The sequence below is a fragment of the Xyrauchen texanus genome, chromosome 46 (assembly GCF_025860055.1).
Source record: "Xyrauchen texanus isolate HMW12.3.18 chromosome 46, RBS_HiC_50CHRs, whole genome shotgun sequence".
NCBI classification, from domain to species: domain Eukaryota; kingdom Metazoa; phylum Chordata; class Actinopteri; order Cypriniformes; family Catostomidae; genus Xyrauchen; species Xyrauchen texanus.
The window spans coordinates 22,506,935-22,533,084 of NC_068321.1; the positions used below are offsets into that span (position 1 = coordinate 22,506,935).

General features: G+C 38.3%; 1 protein-coding gene across 1 annotated transcript; it reads left to right on the plus strand.

Annotated features, from left to right (window-relative positions):
* The first annotated feature begins 888 nt into the window (after window positions 1-888).
* LOC127638510 (PHD finger protein 21A-like) lies at window positions 889-25,932 on the plus strand. The gene is made up of 18 exons (XM_052120070.1): window positions 889-1,000; window positions 4,762-4,802; window positions 5,387-5,489; window positions 7,928-7,960; window positions 8,688-8,753; window positions 12,509-12,664; window positions 16,945-17,199; window positions 17,567-17,659; window positions 19,165-19,446; window positions 20,177-20,287; window positions 20,366-20,417; window positions 20,553-20,632; window positions 20,731-20,791; window positions 22,307-22,497; window positions 23,114-23,269; window positions 23,946-24,021; window positions 24,335-24,438; window positions 25,247-25,932. The coding sequence occupies exons 3-18, from the start codon at window positions 5,433-5,435 to the stop codon at window positions 25,916-25,918; spliced, it is 2,445 nt and encodes an 814-aa protein (XP_051976030.1). The 5' UTR covers window positions 889-1,000; window positions 4,762-4,802; window positions 5,387-5,432; the 3' UTR covers window positions 25,919-25,932.
* The last annotated feature ends 218 nt before the right edge of the window (window positions 25,933-26,150 follow it).

A 26,150-nucleotide genomic window follows, 5' to 3' on the forward strand; every position in this document is an offset into this window, starting at 1 on the left:
GGGATGTGTTGATTCAGCACAAATTCAGCAAAAAAAAAGCCTTTATTCCAGGCAGCCTCAAAAAATATGTCATGGCGGCCCAGGAAACAATTTCATTGGTTAACGGAGCGGCCACCTCTTTCATAACATGGTAGCACCATTCTCTTGCATAGATTATTCTATGTGAGACTATTTCTCACTCTATTATAACAGACATAAAGCATCTTGGCGGCGGCGCACGTGCGCTAGGATTGATGATCAAGACCTGTAATCACACCGGCTCGGTTATGATGGTAGTAGCCTATATACTTTGATTTGATGTTATAGGGGGTATGAAGTGGTATCAAGCAGACATGGTGGTCGGATGGGGGTGTATTCACTTCTTTTGCTGACTGTGACTGCACAAGTTGGAGTGAGTTAGGGTTGCCACTTCTTTCCAGATGAGTTTCGCCGAGTTTACATCCGGGTTTTTCCCTAGGCAATGGGAGTCGCACTACCGCTGTTCCTTAGGCAAAGTGAAATAAATTCGCCGCACCGTCACACAAAAAATAGTCCTCTTGCCAAGCACGTTTTGTGAAAACTTTACGCCCACTTTTCCACCAAGTATTCTCGCTTTTAATGGAATCGTGATGTTTTTGTGTCGCTTGAATACGCGTTTGTGTGTATTTGTACCGTTTGACTGTTACTTTTCTCACCCCCTTCGTCTCCCTCTTCCTGCGCGGATGAATCGCTCGGTGCTGCGGCTGTAGTGAATGAGATTGAAGAAGAGTTCTTCTGTGTTTTGTATCTCAGTTTCTCTCTTTTTTTTTACACACACTAATTAAATTTGAACAAACAAAAAATAAGGTCGGTTAGCCTAGCGAAACCGAGCCTAGTGTACCACTACAGCGATGTGAGCGATTACATCGGATGAATCTTTGCCGAGATCTCTGAGTGTTTGTAAATATTTATTTAAATAATTTGTGGGGGGGGGGGAGAGGAGAGAGAGAGATGCACTACCGCTCAAGTGAGTAGAAGGAGGGTAAGTGCACCTTGGGATCTTTTTTTTAATTATTGCAACTTTTATGCGCCTCGTTTTATGACTTTAATCGTTTATTAACTACTCACCGCTTTTCCACATCTAAAGCCCGTCGCGATCGGGTAGGTAGAGAAGTCGGGAGCCCGATGGTTTTGAAGCAAAAGATTCCCCCTTATTTCTAGGAGTTGAGCGGTGTATTTCTAAGTGCGGCGCGTCGAACGTTCCGCGCTTATTGTTATTTTGTAACAATTTAAACTTGATACATTGTTGCCGCAACGGTTCTTTACAGCTCAGTGGAAACAATGTATCCGATGGAAGCGGGAGGGATAAAAGGAGGGAAATTGGCACTTTTTTTTCTCGTGCATGGCTTGAATTAGTGGTGGCGGCTCAGTCGAGTCCATCTAACTGTAATTTGTGCTGTTGGCCTGTTAGCTTTAGCTGGGTTAGCCGTAGCACAATGTGAAAGCTCCTTATTTAAACTAGCTGCTTTATAAACACGATTCAATCCTATTTTTATAGTTTCCATCGCTTTTAGTCCCTGAACGTGTCGTGGGTGGGTGATAAAGTGATGCTTTTTAAGCAATGCGATTTTATGTTGGTTTGTTTGGAAAGTGATTTTTTTTTTTTTTTTTGGTGTTGCTTTTTTCTGGTTGGTGGAGGACAGGCTGACTTATTCTAGAGCTGATGTGTTGTAGCTTGCACCAACTAAATTTCTTTAGGAGTGGAAAAATGTGCCAAATGAGGGGGGAAAGAAACTCAAACCCCGTTTACCCTCTAGTTTTGGTGGATTTGTGCAGGGACAATCTCAAAGCATGCATGTTCCCCTCCAGGATGAATCTTTGTGAAAGTATGCTGTGGATAAACTGCACTGCATGCATCTTCCGTGTTTATAATGGCCTAATCAAAGTGCTGCCGAACTTTTTCAGTAATTTGCACATCCCTGGTCGAATCCAGAGAGCTAAAGCCTGGTTTAATGCACAGTTGGGAGGGGGTTACACCAGAGCCGCCTGTCAAAGTGGTTTATGTTTGTTGTTTGTACTTTTAGTTAGTTTATTATGCTTCTAGTTTGTTGTTTATGCGTCTAATTAGTTGTTTATTGTTTAAACTTGTGTTTACTCCCCTGATTGTTATTGATTAGCTTTTTCTTTTTATCTTAAGTTTGCTTTGATCTTGTTTATATTTTTAACTGACTAGTATTATGTTTATATTCTGTACTAATTATTGGTATTTGACATGTTTGTTAAACTTTAGAATGTGTTTGATCCCTTCCTTGATTGTTAAAAGGTTAGTGTTTTTCTTTTAACTTTTGTTTTCCTTGCCCGGGTAGTTTCACTTTGATGGTTTCACTCTTGCAATCAGATTATTTGGGAATCTGCCATTCTGTGTAACAGTTTATAATGGATATAATAATGTTTTCCATGCACAAACAACTTTGAAACATACAGTTGTTCATTCCTTGTTTGTCTATTAAGAATTATGCAAAACGAAACGCTGTTGGTGTGCAACAGGACACTGAGAGTATTTTAGTAGTATAGTTTTCAGGTGTAGTAGTCATATTCGGTTACCTCACACAGGCTGGGATTCTATTTATTAAGGATAATAATTAGCATTACCTTTTTATGTGTGGTCTGTTTATAGCTGTGTAATGTCAGTTTGCTTTAAGTAAAGTTTAATACATGTATCTATTATCAACACTTGGATGAAAGAGTTGTCAATAGACACATTATTTATTACTTATTTAATTGATGGGATTTTCTTTGTTTTTACATTATGGATATGTTAAAAGAAGTTTAAGATGCAATAATTCCTTCTCTGCAGAGTGATTCAATATTTTCATTGAATGTACTAACACCAACTATTGTAACAACTTAAGTTTATGTAACGCACAACGCCTTTTCCTTCTTGAAAAGCTTCTTTTAAGCTTTAATTTTTAAGATTTTGGATATAGTATTAGACTGACTGTCTATAGACCTCATAGTTTAACAATAACATTTCAACAGGTTGCTTTGCAGGGACATGAAACTTGCACTTTTACTGAGCAGTACAATTTTCCTATTACAAATCGTAATGTCATTTGATTCATAAACTCAGATGTAAATGTATACATGTTTTTTATTATACTGAAACTAATTTTGTCTGGTTGTCTAACATATTAATATGCAGGGTGTAAATATGAGCAAATGGTGTAGGTTTGGTTTGAAATTTGGTAGGGATATTGTAAACAGGATCATATTTTAAATGTTGATTAGGGTTTGGTTAGAAATCTGAAAATGTTAGTCTGGTAATGTAGGCAAAATAACATTATTTTCCTCATACAGCAAGTCTAATTTTACCATTTCTCTGGCACTTTTTTTCTCTCTGAAGAATAAGCAGGTTTTGAACTGACCACTATAGGCCTGGATGATATGAAGGAAAAATGTTATATGTAAAAGTGAACTTGTCAGATTATGCGTCAACGATATGTCCCTTAATGTGTCAAAATCAAATACAGTTGTCTTCAAGCAGATCGCATCAAAACAATGGTGATATTCAAGGGACATTATGTATTTACATATTCTGTCAAATGTATTATCCAGCATTAATCAAATGGAAATCTAACAAAGTAAATTACAAAATTATTTTTCTTAACTCCCCTCACTCCCACAATCTTTTCTCATATTGTTATGCCAAATCATTTAGCTGTGTAGTAATAGTTGCATCTTAAAATCCGGCTCCTCTAACCCACCCAATTACCTAGACAGTCATTCAAATTCAAAGCCTTCTTCCTAAAGAGGGCCCTTACCGGCTGTAAAAGCAGAATGTCTTTTTTTACGTAGACCGAAAACATTTGTACATGAAAAGTATGCTTGATTAAATCTATTAGACCTAAGATGGACATTCACCTTTGCAAAATCTACAGAAAATTATCAAATAATAATAATTATGCGGTAATCAAACGACTTTGATTGGTGCATCTTGAACAGCGCTGAGAAAAGTAACGGGTGAAACATTACAATGCCTTTATACGCTGCTTCCGAAGCGGTTGGATAATAATTTATCCCTGAATAATGAAACTGAGAATGTTAATAGTCATTCAAATGAAAATAAAAGCATAGTATATATTTAAGTATTTTTTATGAGGTAACATTGCCCAAATGTTGGTCAGGACACATCCTATTTTCTTATTATCCCTACCTTTGTATTGTAAGCATTTTGCTTGTAAAACTGGCTGAAGAAAAAGTAATTAATCAACGTGTTTTTTCAGTCCAAATTTATTGTGGACACCCAAGACCTAGACTTGCAAGTTGGCCGGATATTTGGCATGGTACCCTTCCCAAAAAATCTATGAAAGTCAGGTTTAATTGTGTTTGATTGTAAACTTTATATGATCAAAGACTTGCAGAGTGACTCATAGCCACATAAACTTGAGAGGTTGTCATTTCCTGTCCATTGTCGACTCAAGGTCCTTAGATATCCGACTGCCTTTTGGTCATGACAGATGTCATCGCTGGTGAATTTAGACTTGACTTAACATCTCACAATTCCATTTGGCAGAAATGCACAAAGCTTGAGTTTTGTAGAATACAATTTTGGGCCTGTTAAGATTCAGTAAGATGCCAGGAGGACTAATCGTGTCATGTAGTTCATAGACGGGATGAGCAATTAGATGTGTGCTGAATGCTGCTCTTGTGATGTTGCCCCCTTTTTCACAGACTGTGAGAGAGAGTTGGAGTGTCTCTCCCCTATCTAATAGGCTTTGTGTTTGTGTGTTTCATCTTGTGCAGGGAGTTGGAGAGTGAGTGAACACCAGTCTCAGTGTCAGCTGGTAAGTCCTCTAATAGCTTCTGTTATAATTGTCCTCTTGGCACAGCACTGTTCACCAAAATCAATGAGAGTGAATGAATGTCTGTAACACTGTCTCCGTTTCGCTCACTGTTACACAAAGTCTTTGTGCTGGAGTTGATACGATTTGTCCAACGGGCACGATGAACTTTGCCCATCTCCTTGATTGTCTCAAGTTTTCATCCTCAGCCATCCTATATATTTATTTATTTTTTCGCCCAGAAAATTACTTTTCAAGAACTGAGTTTCTTTTCCTATTAGCCAAGATACTTTTTTTTTGACTTGCAACATCTTGCAAGTACAGTGTCGCCAAATAGCTCTGGGGATGCAGAATGGAATAAACCGTGTCTGTTTACGACCACTTGGGACATCATGCATCATGCCTAGGTTTAAGTGCATTTTCCCCTCCAACTGTATTAGATGCTGAATTTTGTTCTCCCTTGAGGTGGCATTGAATTAAGCTAACCTCCAAGCATCTCAGACGGCTCACGGAATAAAGGTTAAATATATAAAATAGAAGAAAAAAATCCAATAATCCTCCGAAACCACTCTTTCTGATTTCTGAAGACAGGCTGAAAGTTTCCTGGTACTCTCTTTCCAGCAAACTGGATCAATGATGGAATTGCAAACATTACAGGAGGCCCTGAAAGTGGAAATACAAGTCCATCAGGTAGGAGATCTCAGTTAAATCATATGGGGAAACAATTCCGAAGTGTCACTATGCCCTTATTACTACAGTTAGCTACACAATACATATTTACAGAGTCATCTGTTGCAATATTGGCAAAATGTTTTCAGTGGAGGCTATATAGAGTATTCTGTAACTAATAAGGTTGTATTTATTAACACTAGTAAATGCATTCGTTATATTGAAATAACAATGAAATAATTGTTTACAGAATTTTGGAAATCTTGGGAAATGTTTATTTATAAAATACTATTGTTCAGTATGTTCAAGTTAGGTTATATTGCAATAATGTTAATGTATACAATTTTAATGTAAACAAATTAGTATTTGTACAAATTAACAATAACCAAGATTATTAAAGTAATAGTTCACCTAAAAATGACAATGTTTTCATAATTTTTAGAAGAATATTTCAGCTCTGTAAGTCCATACAACGCAAGTGAATGGTGGCCAGATATGATAGGTGTGGGTGAGAAACGGATCGATATTTAAGTCCTTTTTTACTATAAATCTTCTTTTGTTTTTGGTGATTCACATTCTTCGTGCATATCCCCATCTTCTGGGCAGGGAGGAGAATTTATAGTAAAAAAGGGTTTAAATATTGATCTGTTTCTCACCCACATCAATCATGTCTCTTCTAAAGACACTGATTTAACCACAGGAGTTTTTTGGATTACTTATATGCTTCCTTTATGTGCTTTTTGGACCTTCAAAGTTTTGGTCATTCACTTGCATTGTAAGGACAAACAGTGCTGAGATATTCTTCTTAAAATCATCTTTTATGTTGTGCGGAAAAAAGAAAGTCATACACATCCGGGATGGCATGAGGGTGAGTTAATGATGAGAGAATTTAAATTTTTAGGTGAACTGTCACTTGCTATATTGTTATTTGTTAGTTCATGTTAACTGTTGCATTCACTAATGTTAATTCAAATGAATATGCCAGAACAGGTATCCAAGTCCTCTATTTCCCTTCTTCCTGAGCATTAGATGTTGGATAAGCGATAAATGCAGATATGTTTCACTTCGTGTCTCTCGCAGTCAGAGGCGGCATGTCCCAGCAGGCAGAAAATTAGCCGAGCTGCCTGAGTGCGGGAAAGAAAAAGAGAAAGGGAGGGAGGAAAGTAGAGAAAGAAAAAGTGGGAGAATAAAGGGTTATACCGGGTAGATAAAGCGTGAGCCATTACTTAAATTGTAACTTATCATCTCAAGAAGTTGTTCTTTTACATACTGGAGTTTTTTGTGTTGCTGTCTGGTTTTGTTTTCAAATCGCTCTGAATATTTGACAAGCAGGTGGAAGCGTTATTTCAGCTCCATTCAGAGCGACTATGACCAAAACCCAGGTTGTTTTGTGGCCTTGGATGTAGTGCCAATTGAAGAGAACTTTAGTGCATAGTCATCAACCAATTGAATTTGAATTTAATTACATGAAATTTAAAGTGCGATTTTGATAAATCAGAGTTATAATGTGTCTTGCACTGAGGAGAGGCATCTGTCTGGCCACTCTGCCATAAAGCCCAGATCAGTGGAGTGTTGCAGAGACAGTTGTCCTTCTACAAGTTTATCCCATCTCCACACATGATCTCTGGAGCTCAACCAGAGTGACATCAGGTTCTTGGTCATCTCTCTTACCAAGGATCTTCTCCCCTGATTGCGCAGTTTGGCCGTGCGGCCATCTCTAAGAAGAGTCCTGGTTGTTCCAAACTTCCATTTAAGAATTATGGAGGCTAATGTGCTCTTGGGAACCTTCAATGTAGCTAAATGTTTTTTGTAGCCTTCCCCAGATCTGTGCCTCGACACAATCCTGTCTCTGAGCTCTGCAGGCAGTTCCTTTGAACTCATGGCTTGGTTTTTGCTCTGATATGCATTTTCAGCTGTGAGCCCTTATATGGACAGGTGTGTGCATTTCCAAATCAAGTCCAATCAATTGAATTTGCCACCGGTGGACTCCAATCAAAGTGTAGAATAATCTCAAAGATGATCCAGAGAAATGGGATGCACCGGAGATAAATATGAATACTAATGTCAATGTGACATTTCAGTTTTTTCAGTGTAGATTGATGTGAAAAAATCATTTAAAGCATTTTAGCAAAAGGCTGCAACATAAGAAAATGTGAAAAAAATGAAGGGGTCTGAATACTTTCTGAATGCACTGTACATTACACTTGTCCGTTGCTGATGGGAGATGTTTGCTCTAACTCATTAAACTGCATCCCCACAAACTGTTGTAAACTGAAAGAAAGGTTACCTCTACAGAAAGCTGTTGGCAGTCTGCCTGCTGTTCTGTTGGCTGTTGTCTTTAAGTGTGAGGCAGGTGCAAAAGGCTGTAGTTTCATGGTTGGCCTGTAGATGGCACACCATGTCTGTGTCTCCCTCCAAAACGGTTGACACATTTCTTGTCTTCTCTTCTGTTACCATAGAAACTTGTCGCCCAAATGAAGCAGGACCCACAGGTAAATGTTTTTGTGAGCTTTTCCTTAACTGTTTGTCTAATCTATAAAACTTTAACATGATTGATGACTGAATTCATATTATTTTATTAACACTTTACAATAAAGATGTATATGTTAACATGAATTAACAGAGTTGACACAAACTAATAATGAATAAAACCTTTTTAGCATTTATTAATATTCATTTATGCTATTTCCTTCATATCCAAATACATTTACAGTTGTATACACTAATGTTTAGGGTCACTTAGAGTCAGTTCCCATCAATACTGGGCACTTATTGGCTTCTTTTCTTTATTAGTCGGTCAAAGTCATCCATTAAAAAAAAACGTTTGTTGTTTTTTCTACAAATTTAGTTTTGTATACAAAATCCATTTCAATCATTCAAGTGTATGCCTTCAGATCAAAAGATTTTTAAGATCATGAGAAACATTTCAGTCAAGTGTTTCAAAACTTTTGAACAGCAGTGTATATTACCATTAGTATTTATACATTATCAAATAATATGAATATGTAAATTCTAAATGTATAAATGAACATTAAAAGGTTATTGGTCATAATTCGCTCATGATGATGACTAATACATTAGCTAATGTTGACATATACAAATTTATATTTGTATTGTTAAAAAAAATACTCATTTATACACTTCTAATGGTTCTGTTCTTGCTCAAAATTGGTGTTTAATTGGTGTTGATTCATATCCTCATCATTGCTATTTTTTTAGAATGCAGATCTGAAGAAGCAACTTCATGAGCTCCAGGCGAAAATCACGGCTCTGAGTGAGAAACAGGTAAGATGATTCAAGGATTGTGATGTCATTCACAGAGAAAGAAAATGTTTTTCAACAGTAAAACACATGAAGCACACGTTTAATTGAGCAAAGTTGGAATTGAGAATATCAGAATATCAGATCTTATATCCACATCAAATCAATATTGACCATATTAACTTTGTTTATGATTCATTGGTGCACGTTATAATCTTTTACAAAAATGCTTACTCACCTTCTGAAAGAGCTTTTTTTTCTTTCTTTTTTTTTTCTCGGCTGATGTCACAAATTACTCTTACAGCCCCTTTTCATGATCCAATCCATTTTCTTATTGAGTATCCTGTATCCACTTTGGAATTTGTCACATTCCTGAAGTAAAATAGATTGATCAGTGGTGGAATCGATAGGTGTTGTGATTGCTTTATCTTGCTTGATTTTCCTGCCACATGTTTTTTCTTGTTTTTGTTTTTAGGAAATGGCAAAAAATTAAATACAAAATTTGTGTCCAGTTTACATCTCCTGGTAAAGTTAAATTGAATTTAAAATAATGTTTTTGAACCTTTTTTTTTTTTCCAAGGTGGTCTTAATGGTCTTGGTGGTCTACATTAGAAGCTGTTTGATTTTAATTATGTAATGACAATGGAGATTAACAAAGATTGACGTTTAAAAGGTCTTTATTTTTATAAAAGAGCAGTCACCAGTACATGCCTGTGTCTGTGCGTTAAACAAAACTGTGGCATCAGAGCTAAAGTAAGTGTGTGTGTGTGTGTGTGTGTGTGTGTTTGTGTGTTGGGGTTTGTCTGGTCTCCTGGTGGGAGGTGAAAACACTCCAGATTGTCTGAGATTGTACTTATTCGTTGCTTCTTGAAAAGTCTCAATTTTTTGCACAGATATTATGGGGCAATGTTTCACTTCTTCACCTCCTCTTGAAAATTCTCCTGTTAGTTTAATCAAAGAATTGTCCCAGTTTACTAACTGAGCTTAGCTTTGAGCTTGTATCCTTAAAGTGATAGTTTGCCCAAAAATATAAATATTCTCATAACTTAATCACCCTCATGCCATCGCAGATGTGTATGACTTTATTTCTTCTGCTGAACGCATAGATTTTTAGATGAATATCTCAGGCCTGTAGGTCCTCACAATGCAAGTGAAAGGTGGGCTGAACTTTGAAGCTCCAAACAGAACATAAAGGTAGCATAGAAGTAATGCATATGACTCCTGTGGTTAAATACATGGCTTCAGAAGATGTATGATAAGTGTGGGTGAGAAACGGATCAATATTTAAGTCCTTTTTAAATATTGAAAAATATAAAAATCATAAATTATTAAACATCCAATAGCACTTTTTGTCCATAAAAGTGATAAATCTGAGAAATATTGATATATATTCTCCATTGTTTACATGAGATCTCGTCTGAAAGAATTACCCTTCGTCATCGTTCATCAACAAACTATGAAATCTGAGCTGCATTCATGTTGTAAAACTGTGTATTATCTTATATATTTCATAAACAAAATGAGCCTGTCTCCAAAGTCTATTTTTAAAAATGCGTTGTAGATTTATTCAGAAGAGCCAAGCAGTGCCGTCAGATTTTGTGTCGTCTTGAAAGGCGGAGCCTTAATTTTACTCTGGACGCTTCCAGCGATTTTACAGAGGAGAAAGCTGCAGGAACCTCGTTTTCAAATTTGAAACTTGGCTTCTTTAGACTTGTGGCTTTGAGATCATTGTATATCTGGGTTGTCTTGGCTCTTTTATTATTGTTTTTTAGATTATAAAAACATGTGAAACAAAATATTTCCATTTCTATAAACTTCAGCTTCTCGAACTTTAAAACATAACAACATATTTTAATTCTGAAACTTTGGAAAGTGTCTTCTTTCAAAAGATACTACAACGGTGTCCATACTCCAAAGGGTCCAGTAAATACAACCATTTACATTCAGGTATGTCATTTTCATGGTCTGTGCTCAAAAAGGGGGTGCGTATCAACAGGTTAACCTATTTTTAGGACCATGCAAGATTTCTTGGGGATGCACTGATTTTAAAGGAACAGTTTCTATCATTTACTCACCCTTATGTTCCAGACCTGTATGAATTTCTTTCCTTAGTGGAACACAATAAGAGACCTTTAGGCAATAAAAATCAATGGTGACTGAGACCGCCTAATGCCCCATTGTGTTCCACAGAGGAAAAAGGAAGATTTTTTTTTAATTCTGGCCCACACTAGGCCATTAAATATTTTCATGTTTCATGATAACTGTTAAATCTTGAATTGCAGCAAAGTCTACAGTTAAATATTCAACATGAACTGATATCAGTTCATTAAAAAAATCACTTATTCAACCAATAACTTATATCATCGCTTATATTACTACATACATCTCTAGATTTGTTTACATTCGGACATTATTTTCATGACAACTAAGCAATCAATCCCAAATGTAATCCCAAATATGGCAAAATATATATATATTTAAATTGTAAAGTGTTTATACATCACAGTAGCATTTGTTTTACTGCCTTTAATCTATGTTTGATTTAACAAAAGAGTCATTATATTACAGTAATAACAATCATCATTCATAATGCAAAACAACTCTGAAGTAAAACATCCAGACACATGGGATGAGTCCTTAAACATATTTAATATTTTCTTTATGCAAAATGTAATTTCATGTTTAATTTTTTTCCTTTTGGGGGTGAAATGTGACCTGTTTAGGCAAGTCACCCGTGAGATTTATTCAGTGAATGTGTCTCTTGTATATGACAGGTTGAGGTTCCTCATACTCTTTCTGAATCCCGCCGGGCATGAATAGAGTTAGTCTGCCTTTCAAATCCCTCTTCCTTTTTTATGAATTCTCTATAGTACCTTGCACACCATGAATCTATATTTATGCGATTTAGCCTATATGTGTGATGCCCGTAGCTGGCACGCCAGTCTGTTGTGTATGTAAACGTTCCACTAGCGAGTCTAAAGCCACTTCTGTGTGATTGATCCTCCCCTTAAAGAGAATTTTTTTTTAATCAAAATTAATTTTGATGAAGAGACTTTAATTTGATGTTGTGTGCAAAGGCCTTGTTGGAGTGAGTGTGTGTGTGTGTGTGTGTGTGTGTGTGTGCGCTCTCAGAGGTACGCTTTGGCTCCAGAGGACTCTGAGGCAGCAGAGTGTGTGAGGTGAATTTCAATTGTATGTGGGGTGGGGTTGTGGTTTTTGAGGTTTTTATTTTTTTAGGTTACAAACTGGTAATTACAAGGGTATTATGCTATAAATGTGGTTTATATGGACATTTCTACTGTCCCCATAATTCAAATCACTTGAAAAAACATACTAAATGATGTTTGGTTTTTTTTCATAAAAATGCAGAATGTTTTTTGTGGGGGTGAGGTTTAGGGTTAGGGGGATAGAATCTATAGTTCATACAGTATAAAAATCATTATGTCTATGGAGAATCCTCAAGGATAGTCGCACCAACATACTGTAGTTAAAATGGACTCGCACCTAAAGCCACAACTGGGCTTCACTCACTGAAACCAGGAAAGTTAGTGACTAATGGTCTATTATTAGAAACTGCTGAAGCCAGATATAAACAGGACATTGAAATGACGAGATGGGGTCTTTTCAATTTCAATTCTCAGAAAAAGTGCATTTGTTTGTTTTAGACCAAATTGACCTGTTCTGTTGTTTTCAGCAGTCACCATTTCCATTACAATCATAATGTGAAAGTGAATAGATTTATTGCTGCTTGGTAAACTCTCTCTCTCTCTCTCTCTCAGAAAAAAGTGGTTGAGCATTTGCGGAAAGAGTTGCTGATTAAACAGGAGCCTGAACTGAAGATGCAGACATTCCCAGCAGTCGCAGATAGTAAATCCGTGCTGCTCACGCCCGCATGTCCACCCACAGGGCCTCCACACAACCAGGGGGTGCCACAGGTACCGTTGTATACCCCAAACTGTATACTAGTGATTATTTTGATTAACCCCAGTGATTCGAATCTTTTGATTCTGTTCACCAAAAATATTAGTTCACCGATTTGTTCTGTAGGACGCATCATTACACCAGCAGGTGGCAACCTGTAAGTGTCTTTTTGTGTATTTAGAATATGTTGTGGAAATCTTCATGCAACAAATCCATTGAAAAACAGAAACTAGTCTCATTGCAGGGTTCCCACGGTCATGGAAAACCTGAAACTATCAGGATATTTTAGAATTGAGTTTAATAGGACTATATATTGAATATACTCTTGTTTTTCACTGCTCTGAAATATGTCATGAGCTAGATATATCTCTGAGTAAAACTCTACAAGACAGTGATGTCTTGATTTGTCAGGGAATCTTTTTTTAAAGTCAGTTCTTTTGAACAAATTAGTCAAACGAACTAAATGATTCAATAGTGAATCAATCTGAATCAAAACCATTTAAAAAAATGTTTCCAGTTATCACACATGGTTCATGGTAAAATCATGGAAGTTTGTTAATCAAGAAGGGTGGGAGCACGGTTTTTATCGTTAACAAAAATGATTACAAAGACGAAAACTAGCAGTGAAAAAATATTGTTGTTATCTTAAAATAAAAATAAAAACGGGAGTTTTCAAAAAACGAAAACTTAACTAAAACTATAAATGTGATCTACAGTAATGAATGAAACTAAATATAATCATGGAGAAAATGACTTTAGTTTTCATATTTCCAATCATTGTTGGATGATCTGATTGAACGGCCAGCGAGTGGCCGTCTGATTGTTATGTGGAAACAACCAATCACAGTTCGCCTGCATACATGATGTTTACAGGCACGAATATGGGGCAGGGGCTCTCTGCAACACCAAAATAAACCAGCAAGTGTAAAAGCATTGACAGCAAATGCTGCTGTAAAATTGCAAAGATAACACTAAAGATTAGATTCTCATTTAGTTGACCTCAAACAAAATTGCTGCTCATTGTTTAAGCATGATTGTTGTTAACTTAAAAGATTCGTTCAGAAACCCTGATTCCTTAATGAACAAATCAGCACTTCAGTTTACAGTTTCTGGAAAACACAGAGCTAGTATAACAGTGTAATACTGAGCTGTGATTTGGTTTTGTGTATTTACTCCTTTTAGGGAGACATGGGTTCCTTGATAATGCAGCAAATAGACAAATTAGTACACTGTTTAAAACCGATTAGTTAGTTTATACAAAGGTTTATTGAAAATAATTTGTCCTGACTCATCGGCTTAGCTGGAGTCAAAAGGTGCATTCCACAATCACCAGTAAACAAACTATGTATGAGATCTTGAGTTTGTGGCAAAAAAAGGGCGGAGTGACCATAGAACCATATTGTAATGTTGTTGTTATTGTTTTTATCTAGCCGATAATGTTGCGTGACCTCAAACAACCTCTCAGTTGCAGAGATTAACCATTTGTTGATGTTAGGCAAATGTTAGCCACAGTCACCATTCACTTTCATTGTATGAAAATAAATTACATTGAAATTAATTTGTGACTGAGCCTAACATTATGCCTAACATCATCTTTTGAGTTCCTAGGAAGAAAGAAATTGTATGGCATATGAGTTTGGAACAACATCATTTAAAGGAACAGTTCACCCAAAAATGAAAATTTGCTGATAATTTTCTCACCCTCACGCCATCCAAGATGTATGAGTTTCTTTCTTTATCTAAAAATCTTAAATTCTGTTTTGGATTTCATTTCATGCCTCCTCCTTTAAACAATGCAAGTGAATGTACTTTTTTGATGGTCCAAAATGCATATTTAGGGTGCATCAAAATAATCCACACAACTCCAATCGACAAATAAAGTTCTTCTGAACTCAAACGATTGTTTATTTTGAGAAACTATACAATACTTATATACTTTTTAACTACAAATGTTTGCTTCTACGTCTGTGACGCACGCTCATGAGAGGGATGACGCAAGCTCACGCGTCACGTGGAGGAGGAGTCAGGAGGTGCGTCATTGTTTACAAGACGAGGAGTGCTGTACAAAAGTTTAATTGCCTTTGCTGTAGATTTGTATTTGTATACATGTATTGTTCAAAATAGTCGTTTGGCGTGTGTATCCTGGATGCTTTAACCTTCAGAAACCCCAAAGAAAATGCATGCTGGGAAAAATATTAACATTTCATCGATTGCCTATACATGATCATGAGTGATTGAAGCTCTGGCTTATCGCGCTGAACCTGGATATCAGTACACCCCTACATTCTCTCAAATATTGGAGGGTTTGCAGTGAACATTTTACCCCTGAGGATTTCAGACCATCGAAAGAAACAAAGCATCGATATCTGAATTCATCGGCTGTGTCAATCCAGCAAACTCAAACTTTGTCATTGTCACACCTCCGTCGGGCTCTGCACCTTCCTCGGCGCTCTATATATTTACTACTATATATTTCTGCTACAGAAAAGGCACAAGTAGATGGCGCAACGGCATTGCTCTGAAATATAGGATGGTTATTTACTGCAGTAATGTATTTGTTATTATGATTTGGAAATCATATTTTATTTTATATTGTTATGGACAGTTTTGGTTTGTGAATGATGCTTGGTCTATGCAAGTTTCTCTTGTAAACAATGACGTGCTTCCTGACTCCTCCACGTGACGCGTGAGCTTGCATCATCCCTCTCAGTGAACATTTGTAGTTAAAAAAAGGGTGAACTATTCCTTTAAAGAAAGTTCACTCTCATGATTTAATTACCATTAAATAGCCATCCCAGGTGTGTATGACTTTCCGTCTGCATAACTGAAGTGAAAAAGTGTCACATTTCAGCTCTTTTTGTCCATACAATGCAAGTAAACAGGTGCTGCTTCTGAAGCAAACAGATAGGTTGGTGTAAGAAATAAATCGAGAATTAAAAATGTTTTAACTTTAAATCGTTGCTTCTGGCCAGCGCTGCATTGCTGTTTGAAATGGCCTAACTCTCACTTCAGTCTATTTTGATGGACTTCAGAGGATGAACTGATGCCAACTCCAACCATAAGACATGGGATACTTCATATGCCATTGTCTGAACCTTGGATTTAGGATAGACCACGCCGAACCTCAATGAAATTACCGGCCAGGTTGAATTGCGTTTCACATCCCTGATCTCAGCCTGCATCACCTCGGTCTATTGATGGACTACGATCTTGAAATGGAATGCATCGACTAACAATTGCCAACAAAAGCCTTCATCAGCCAATTAACAAGGACAATTGCATCTATGTGAACTTCTGCAGTTAATCCAGAATGGACTTCAAAGACATTGGTCATTAATCTTACAGTTCAAACAAAATCGATGTTTAAACACTGACCCTTAACACTTACTTAGATTAATCATTTTAAACCATGACTTTAACTATACATAAGTAATATTTATATTATATTTATGATGTTAGCCAGAGGGGAACTGGCCCCCACAGTGAGTCTGGTTTCTCCCAAGGTTATTTTTCTCCATTAAACATCTTATGGAGTTTTGTGTTCCTTGTCACAGTCGCTTTTAGCTTGCTCACTGGGGTTATTAATACAATTATTATTTAATTAATTTTAAACACAATTAACAATCGTATTTTATCTGATTACACACTGATGATTCATCGACATTATAGACATTACAGTTTTATTGCCTGTTAATGCCTGATCTTCTGTAAAGCTGCTTTGAAACGATGCGTCTTGTGAAAGGCGCTATACAAATAAAATGTACTTAACTCTCGTGTGACGTTCGTTCCTCTACAAAGCACATACTTCCGTCTTCTCGCATGAACATGCCATTGCGCTTACATCACTGATGCGTCGACTGCTGGCAGGAAGCAATTTCTTTAAGTTAATAATGTTTTTATTATCGATTGTTTTACACAAACCTATTGATATGCTTCTGAAGACATTAAGTCATGTGGATTACTTTTATACTGCCTAAATATGCTTTATGAACCATCAAATATCCAGCAGACTGATGACACCTTTTTCCTTGCAACGTATGGGCAAACAGAGCTGAAATGTGCTTATAAAAATCTTAATTTCGGTTCTGCTGAAGAAGGAAAGTCATTCACATCTGGGATCACTTAAAGGTAAATAAATCATTAGGGAATTTAACTTTTTGGGTGAACTAACCCTTTAAGTGATTTGAATGTTCTTCTTTTTGTTTTTTGGTGAACTATCCCTTTAAGAAAGTACACATGGTCTGTTTTAAATCACACTGACTTAAATGTTATCTTTTTCTATTCCCCCAACTAGAAGACTCTCACCGTAACACCAGTCATCACTGCAAAGACTCTACCTCTTGTGCTCAAAGCTGCCACCTCCACCATGCCTGCTTCCATAGCAATGCAACGCCCCACCATCGCCATGGTCACTGCCATCAGCAACCCCACTAGATCTGGCGCCAATTCCGACTCCCAGAGTACACCAATCAACCTTCAGGTGGCCAGCAAACCTCCCATTCAAGACACAGAAGCAACCAAACGGATTGTCTCCAAGAATGTCATTGTCGTGAGTGTGAATCACTTCTACAGATACTTCCTGTAACTTCTTTAACAGTAGTTATCGATTAGCTGAAATGTAGCAATCTTACATTGATGTAGAAATGCCAATCTTTGTCACCCTCTTTTTTGTATAGCTAATTTGCTAAGTTGTTATATTGCTTTGGAGTGATTAGAACAGGATTTTTGTCTCAATTTACAATTGAGATTTGAAATTACCTCTTTCTGACTACGATGTGCTTGGCAGTGGTGTATGGTGACATATTTCTGTGATGTAACCAGTTGTGGTAAATGAGACTTCTATAAAGGAAGGCGATGTTATTATTTTCTCTAATTTCACCTGGTGAGTGCCCAATAAATGGCTGGTTTTGTCACAGGTGCAGGCCACCACCACCTCTGTCCAGCCTATCAAAGTTCCCCACTTTGTCCCTCCTCCTAGATTGACGCCTCGACCCACCTTTCAGCCACAGGTGCGTCTCTGTAAGACCTGCCCCTACCGTTCCCTTCCAAGTACATGCAATTCCACACCGACCCCACCAGAGGGCCACCCGACACACAATATAGTTTCAGGGGCCTGCATATTAAAATGAGAGGGGGGTTGGGAGGGCTGTCAAATTTTTTTATTTTTATTTTTTATTGAGACACCAGAAATGTCTCGGATCCAAATCAAGATATTTTTACATTTCTCATCTTTAGTTTTTAAAATGGGAACTGGGAACATTTGCTGGAACTTAGTAAGACATATTGAAGTTAAACGTTGGTTACACCTAGAGTTCTAATTTATCAACATAAAACTGACTCTTGCCTTCCCTACCCAGCACTGGCTGTTGCTGTGATACTGTTTGCTGAAGTTTTTTTCTTTGTTTGAGGGCACCTACACACTAGAGTTTAAGCTATGTCAATGAAAGCTTCCATTTCATTTATATCCATTGATTTCAAAGGGCATGGTACAGCACATGAATGTAAAGAAAAATGCAAGGGTTTGTGAAAGTTATTTGTTACCATTTGACCAAAATTTTAACACTGAATTAGGCATTCATTGACCATTGAGAATTTCTGAGAAATGGGTCTACATGTGCTTTCAAAAATCTAATTTACTGTAAACTGACCTGACTCCACACCCTCAAAACAGATCAAATGCTCCAACAGTGCTTTCTCTAGTGTGTAAGCGCTCCCTTAGTGTGTGAGAGTGAGAGAGAAGGCGTGTTGCTGTTTATTCCTTTGTAACACTGTAGTTGCTTCAGTTTTCTGCTTTTGTTCTACCCCAATGCTATAAACTGCTTTTGATATTGTTTTGGCTGTCACTGTCATTAACCCTGCCCCCTTCAAGAGTGACAACACATAACCTTTTACCTCAAAAATCTACGTAATGCTAAAGAGACCTCAGTCCAACCCACTCGGTGGGCTGTGGGGTTTTCCAGATCTACAAACTAGACCACAGTTTCAGAATAATAACCGGGAGAGCATAACAGTGAGGGAAAATTAGTTCACAAAATTATTGTTAGAAAATTGGGGAAGAAAAGATTGCTTTCAAATTCCTGCAATTGAAATTAATTTCTGTGAGGTCAGATAAACTGGTAGTTTCTGGTTTCTTTGAACCAACAAGTAAAATCATCTTTGGCAGATGGTGTCATTGAAACTGGCCATGATGTTTTATGGAAGAATTCAGATTCTGTAACAAACTTAGGATAATCTATGTCATTTTAGGTGAACTAGAAAGGTTTTGAGCTTGGCACAAAGTCACAGTTTGAGTAAAATTTGAACAACAGAATGGAGGATTTTGATCTATTTAAGCTGGTCACTGCGAGTGAACCAGAGCTCAGTGTTTGCATTACTTACGGCTGAGATTGCCTCTTTACACAAACCAGCATGGCTGTTAAGGGCATGGAAACATGGCCAATGGCTTACATGACCAATCGGTTTGGCATGACTGGACCTGCTTTCTCACTCAGCCCCCCTTTCCACCATTCCACAGGTTCGGCCAAAACCCTCCATCCCCAACAAAGTGGCCATTGCTCCTGCTCCTCCTCCCCCCATGGTGGCGGCTCCCCTTATCCAGCGGCCCCTGATGCTCACCACCAAACTGACGTCATCTTTGCCTGCCTTGGCCGGGCCCATCCACCAGGTGCGCATTGTAAACGGACAGCAGTGTACCATTGACAAGACCATGGCCGCTGTCACAGGTGGCACCACACGTGTCACAGGCATCGTCATAAGCCCTGCCCAGATGAACAGCAACCTTAACTCGGACACAAAGGTAGGAACAGAGGGCGGTACATCTTGGCTATTCTATTCTAGGGAGGGGCTTTGTGTGCTCCTGGGACATGCAAAATTATCAGAGATGTTAAGGGGAGAGATGGCCCACTCGTATAAAAATTAGCAGGACAAATCATAACTATCAATACAGCAGCTTGTCACACTTTCCATGTAGAAGAGCCAATCTTCTTTTTGATTGATGAATTGCAATATGGCAGCTGGAGATGTACCATTAGATTGTTAAATATTCTTGACTGCTAGCCCATATGGATGCATTTGACTCTTGCACACAATGACTGCATTGTGATACACTTAAGTACAATCTTCAGGTACACAAGGCTACAAAAACTGGGCTGTATGCGGATGAAATTGTTGTAGCGGCAGACAGAAGACAGAGGTATACTTTAGCCTTTACAGTTAAAAGAGCCAATCGATTGTTTACTAATTAATGGTTAATTCCATTAGGTGTAGCCCAAAAAATACAGTATTTTTGTGTAAGCTGAAGCAGCTCATTTGATACATTTGCTATCAGATTTTTTCCAGTTTTGAAATTCAGAATGTAATCTTGACCAGTTTCTGAGATTTTGGTCTGTCCCATTCAAGTTGACAGGAAGTTGCATTACCAATATGCCTGAGTGAACTGACTTTCCTAAAAGTAAATGGGGAATTATTCAGGTTTTTCTCCATTTGTTCATGATCTTTTGTGCATTTTTTTTCTCTCTCTCTGTCAGGCTGTGAAATTACAGGGAGGATCAGAACTGGTGGTGACAAGTACACCACCCCCATCCTCTCCACCTCTTCCTCCTCCTACTTCTAAGGTCAGACAAGAAGAAAGCCCACAGGTAACATGCATCTTCAAACTCCTTTCTTAAGCCTAACTTAACCAATAAATAAAAAGTAATACACTTTTCCTCTTTCAGAAACTTGCCTTTATGGTCTCTCTTGGGTTGGTCACACATGACCATCTTGAAGGTAAGTCTCACTGGTTGAAATCTGCACTGCAAGTTTCTAGTGTTCTGCTACATAAGGGTGGTGAAATTTAAGTTATTTAACCAACAAAGGGGACGCTTTGTAACCATGCGTGCTTGGGGTGTCATTTCTCTGCAGAGATTCAGAGCAGAAGACAAGAACGCAAAAGAAGAACAACAGCCAACCCAGTGTACAGCGGAGCAGTATTTGAACCTGAGGTACAGAAAAATGTTCTGTAGTTCACTCCATGAAATGATCTGATTTTGAGAACTTTGATTGTATTTAGACATCTAACAACCTGACTTGTGTATCTCAGAGGAAAAAGAGTGCTGTCACCTATTTGAACACTCCACTGCATCAAGGGACCAGGAAGAGAGGTCGGTACCTGCCTGCCCAAGCACCTATATTGCGCTTAGCTGCTTAATTTCATGTACTGTTGCCCTCCTGCTTCTGTGTACCATCTAACAGACACCCAATATACACCTTCTTCCAATCTTCTTTCTCTTGCAATGCCGCTTTTTGTCTTTGCCTGGGTTTAATCTCTCTGCAGTCCTACAAATGTTCATTAGACCTGAGCTGACATGTATGATGTGTTGTAGGATCAAAGTTTTGGTTAAGGAACAGCTCTTCCAGGTTGAATGATTTAATGATTTCCTTAGATGGAAATCGAATTGCACTTAAGTTGCATAAAATATTTACCTTCCTTTTGAAGTCCAACTTCACCTCAAAGACTTGTTGAATTGGTCTATACTTTAGGGGATTATGATTTGACTTGACTTGGTTTCTCCCTAAGGGATTTGACTGACTCCACCTCAAAGACATGAGACTTGACTTGGACTGTACTTTTAAGGATTTGAGACTTTATTTGGACTACACCTTAAATGCTTGACTTGACTGCCTCAAAGACATGACTTGGTCTCTACCATAGGAACTTGAGACTTGACTTAGACTTGGCATTGAAAGACTTCACTTGGACTCCACCTCATAGTTTTGACTCTAAACACCTAACCTTTACACCTAGCCTGGTCTTTCCCTTTAAGGACTTGAGAAGATATTTGGACTCCAACCAAGTCTTGAAACATGACTTAGATTCCCTCAAAGACTTTCAACTAGCCTTGACCTTAAGGGCTTGAGACCTGTCTTGGTCTTTGTCTTTAGGGACCGATTTGGATTCCACCTCAAAGACTAAGGCTAGGGACTTGTAATTTAAAAAGAAATGACAGGTAAACAAAGTTTTAAATTCAGATAACTCTGAAGATCCTGATCCTCTTCTTTGGTGATTCCAGCGACAGAATTGTGTTGATCAAATCCTGAGCTAAATCACCTGATGTAGATAGTCAAAAGCTGATAATAAATTTCATGGTTGTGTTGGATTCATTTGTAAGGTTTTGTCTTGGTTTTCTAGAAGTTAAACACACTTCACTTTACCTTAGATGTCATTTGTTATGCTGCGAGTTAGAATAAATTATTGCTAATTTGTTCCTAAAGGAGGCTTATACAGGGAAATTAATTGATATTTTTCTTAGGGTTTTGATGTGGAGTACAGCTCAGGTGGAAGTCTTGAAGGGAGATTAAGTGTCTGTCTGTTTGTGGCTTTGGATCTTTCTTTCTCTCTTTAAAATTCCCTGCATGCTGCTGTGGTTGTCTGTTGCACTAACTGCTTTCTGTGACCCTCCCTTTCTACTTTTCTCCCTCCTTCGCTCTCTCCCCATCCCTTTGTTTCCATGCTAGCCAATGAGGAGCCCCTCTCTAAGGTATGTTGCAACCAGAATATGCCATTATTTATTTCATCTTTGTGTTCTATTTTCTTTTCCCTTTTTCCTACTCCATTTTTTTGTTCTTTTTGGTTTTGTTTTGGTTTTTGTTTTTCTTGTCTGTCTCATTTCACTCAGGTCGCCCTCCCAAATACAGCACCACCACAACCAGCAGCAGCACGGCGGTGCCGGAGCTGGGCTGCAACCCCCTGCTCTCCCCCACCAGCAGCCTTCCCGCCTCCCCAGCCCTTGAGCGGACTGATACAGGGGGCTTTCCCCTCTCTGTCCACCCTCATTCTGTTCCCCAGCCCAGCCCCAGCTCCGGGGATGTAAGTAGCCACCAGCCAAGTCTGGGTGACTGTGTTGTTGACAAGCCCCCATACTTTAATTACTTTTCTAGTAGAGTTCTCCCCCTCCCCCCCAAAAGAAATGCCCTCCCTCATCCTGTACACCTTGAAGTCTACAGGAGAAAGGTCACTCTCTGTTTGTTAGAGTCCAGCATCTACTCTGGAGAGAGAAATGATGACCTACCAGCACTCTCATTCATGTGTTTATTTGTTGTATTGTTTAAATGGAGCCAGCAGTCTTACAAAGTGAACAGTCTTTTACTACCTTCCCTCACAAATATCAGCCCTGAAGTAATTGTAGTATATAACTTTTAAAATCCTTTTATAATCCCCTTTCAACATCTGAGCATTCAAATGCCTAAATACCCATCTATTGATAATTTCATGATGTATTTTTAAAAGCAATTCATTTAGGTAAAAATAATAATAACAAAACATTTACTAGCTAAATATCCAGTGCCTTGGCTAAGGGAGATATCCAGTTACAATAAGCCACTAGAAAATTCAGCAGTCAGCTACTCACCGCCTTTCCCATTATCTGATTGGTCCAGAATAGAGGGGGGGCGGTGGTACTGACACCTGCCGTTCTTCCCGACAGGGAGACATCCATGAGGATTTCTGCACTGTGTGCAGACGCAGTGGACAGGTGCTCATGTGTGACACATGTTCGCGTGTCTACCATCTCGACTGCTTGGAGCCACCCCTCAAATACATTCCCAAAGGCATGTGGATCTGTCCTAAATGTCAAGACCAGGTAAACAGCAGCACAACGAGGTCTCGGGCCAGTCCTTTCCCACCCTAGGCAGCGTGTTCTCTTCATTAACTGAAATTCTGTCGTTTTAAAGGAATAGTTTGCCCAAAAAATAATTTACTTACTCTGTTTTTCCGAACCCAAGTGGCATTTTTTCTTCTGTGAGACACAAAAGGAGATGTTAGGCATAATATTAGCCTCAGTTGCCATTTACTAGCATTTTATTGAAGGGTGGGTTACATTCCACCTATTGATCTCCTTTTCTATTCCACAGAAGAAAGGAACTCATACATTTTAATCAATATTAGGATATGAGTTACTGCATTTTCATTTTTGGTTGTCCTTTAAGTACACACTATCATATAATTAGAAATGGGAGATCAACTGAAATATCAGACTCCTCTTTCCCTGCCTGAAGTGCACATTTTGCCCCTTGCACAAAGTGAGATTCTTCAGGTATAAGGCTGTTTTAACCTTTGTAAGCTCGAATATGGTTCGGTATTATTGTGCCTTTTTTTTCCACCCATCATGTAAGTGTAAGACAGCATCCAGCACTCCCATTGAAGTTCTGTTGTTCATCACTGTTGCCATATACAGTTTATCATTTTCTCTCTCATGGTTTTTCCAGAGGTCAAGTCTGCACAGCACTGGTCTGTTATTAAGATAAATTATTTTACAGATTCTGAAGAAGGAAGAGGCAATTCCCTGGCCAGGAACCCTAGCCATTGTCCATTCCTACATTGCTTACAAAGAAGGTAGATACATTTTGATTTCAGTTGTACGCAGTGAGATTAATTTCACTCCAATTTCACATTATACCTATCAAAGAATAAAAAATAGACTCAACCACCTCTTTCCTAATGTTGGATTATGTGGAAGTCTATGGAGAGCGGCATGTGCTAAACCATTGCTAGAAACAATGCAAAGATCAAGGATGGCACAAATGGCAGATTTCATGATTAGACCGCATTATTACACTGTGCCCCAACTTTGCATGTCCAACTATTGTGAGAGGCTGCAAGATATTTGAGCTCATTTAATTTATGAGTGTTTGTTCCTGTCTGACAGCGAAAGAAGAAGAAAAGCTGAAGTTAATGAAATGGAGCACTGAGCTTAAGCTGGAACGAGAGCAACTGGAACAGAGAGTGAAACAGCTCAGCAACTGTATAACGGTGAGATGTTTATTTCTTTGTATCTGCTGCTTTTCTGTATTTAAGATTAATCTCAGTCTTGTACTGTGTCTTGTTGTGATGGGTTGTTTGCATCAGAAAAAAAATTGTAAGGCAAATGTTCAGCTTAATTTTCTGGTTCCAGCTCTGAAAACATTGAAGGAATGGTTCTCCCAAAAATGATAATTCATTCATTTACTCACCCTTAAACCATATCAAACTTGTATGACTTTCTTCTGTGAAACAAAAATTAGGATATTTTGATGGAGATATGACATGTAATTGTCCATATAATTCAAGTCAATAGGGTCCAACAAAAAACAAAAACAATACATATTCGCACCAGAAAGTTAATCCATACATCTCAAGTGGTTTAATGTCTTCTAAAGCGATATGATCGGTTTTGACTGAGGAACAAAATGTAACTGCTTTTCTACTATAAATCTTGTGATCTGCATTCTCCTTGGCGATCATGATTTGAAGCTCAATTACACTTCCTCACTCTTGACACTTGCACACAGAGTGCCATATTTTTCAGATATACATCTTGTTGGACTTTCTTCTTACTATCACTGACTCTTGGTGTAGCTAGTCAGCTCCGCTCTGATATGGTGATCACAGGCATCCATGGATATATCTTAAACCATCCATAACCATGTTTTTTTAAACCTTGTAAAAAATAAACAATGTTGCAATTTAGTTTAAACCACAGATGTTGATAGAGAGCCCAGAATTGCATAAAGGTTTATTTTATCATGTCATGTAATTTGCGTTATTTTGCCGTTACATAATCTTTCCCCTTCTTCAACAGAAATGTATGGAGACAAAGAATAGTATACTTGCCCGTCAGAAGGAGATGCAGGTCTCTCTGGAGAAGGTGAAACATCTTGTCCGTCTCATACATAGCTTTAACTTAGCTCAACCCATGTATATGGACATTCTACAGGATTCCAAACCAGATTGCGCAGAGTCAGGGAGCCTCAAAGTCTCTAAGGAATCTAGTCAGTTCTGTTTACAAGAGATCCCGGTCGAGCCTACCGTGCAAGTACCAGCAGCCGTAGCAGTCCCAGAAGTGACCGAAATAGCAGAACCTGCAGCTGCAGTCACACCTGAGGCTGTGTCATGCGAATCGGGGGTCATGGAAATGCCTGAAGCCACGTTTAGTGAAGAGATGATGGGTGGGGCGAAAGCAGCAGAGCCTGCAGAATTGCCACAGGTCAGGGATGTAAAGGCCAACGGAGGGACAGGCTGTGTTTGTACTGGCATGAACCCAGAAGTAGACAAGGGTGTGGTTGATACCGCAGACTCTGCGGACTCCGAGAATATCCCTCCTGATGACAGACACTGCGCAGGGGAAATGGGAAAGATGGAGGTGGAACGGCAGGACGACGGAAGTCACGGCGTAAACAATAACGGCAAAACCTCAGAACCTTCTCAGCAAGCTTTGCCAGCCCCTCTCAGTCACATGGACAACCCGAAATAGTTCTCAGCCTCATCCTAAACACACTTACATCACCAAAACATTTAAAGCAGATTTACTTTTGCATCTTGGACTGGTGCATAAAGTTGCCAATCTTTAAGTGTAGTATATATATATATATATATATATATATATATATATATATATATATATATTTTCACACACGCACACATATATACATATATTACACACACATTTTACGTCAGAAGTTTACATACACCTTAGCCAAATACAT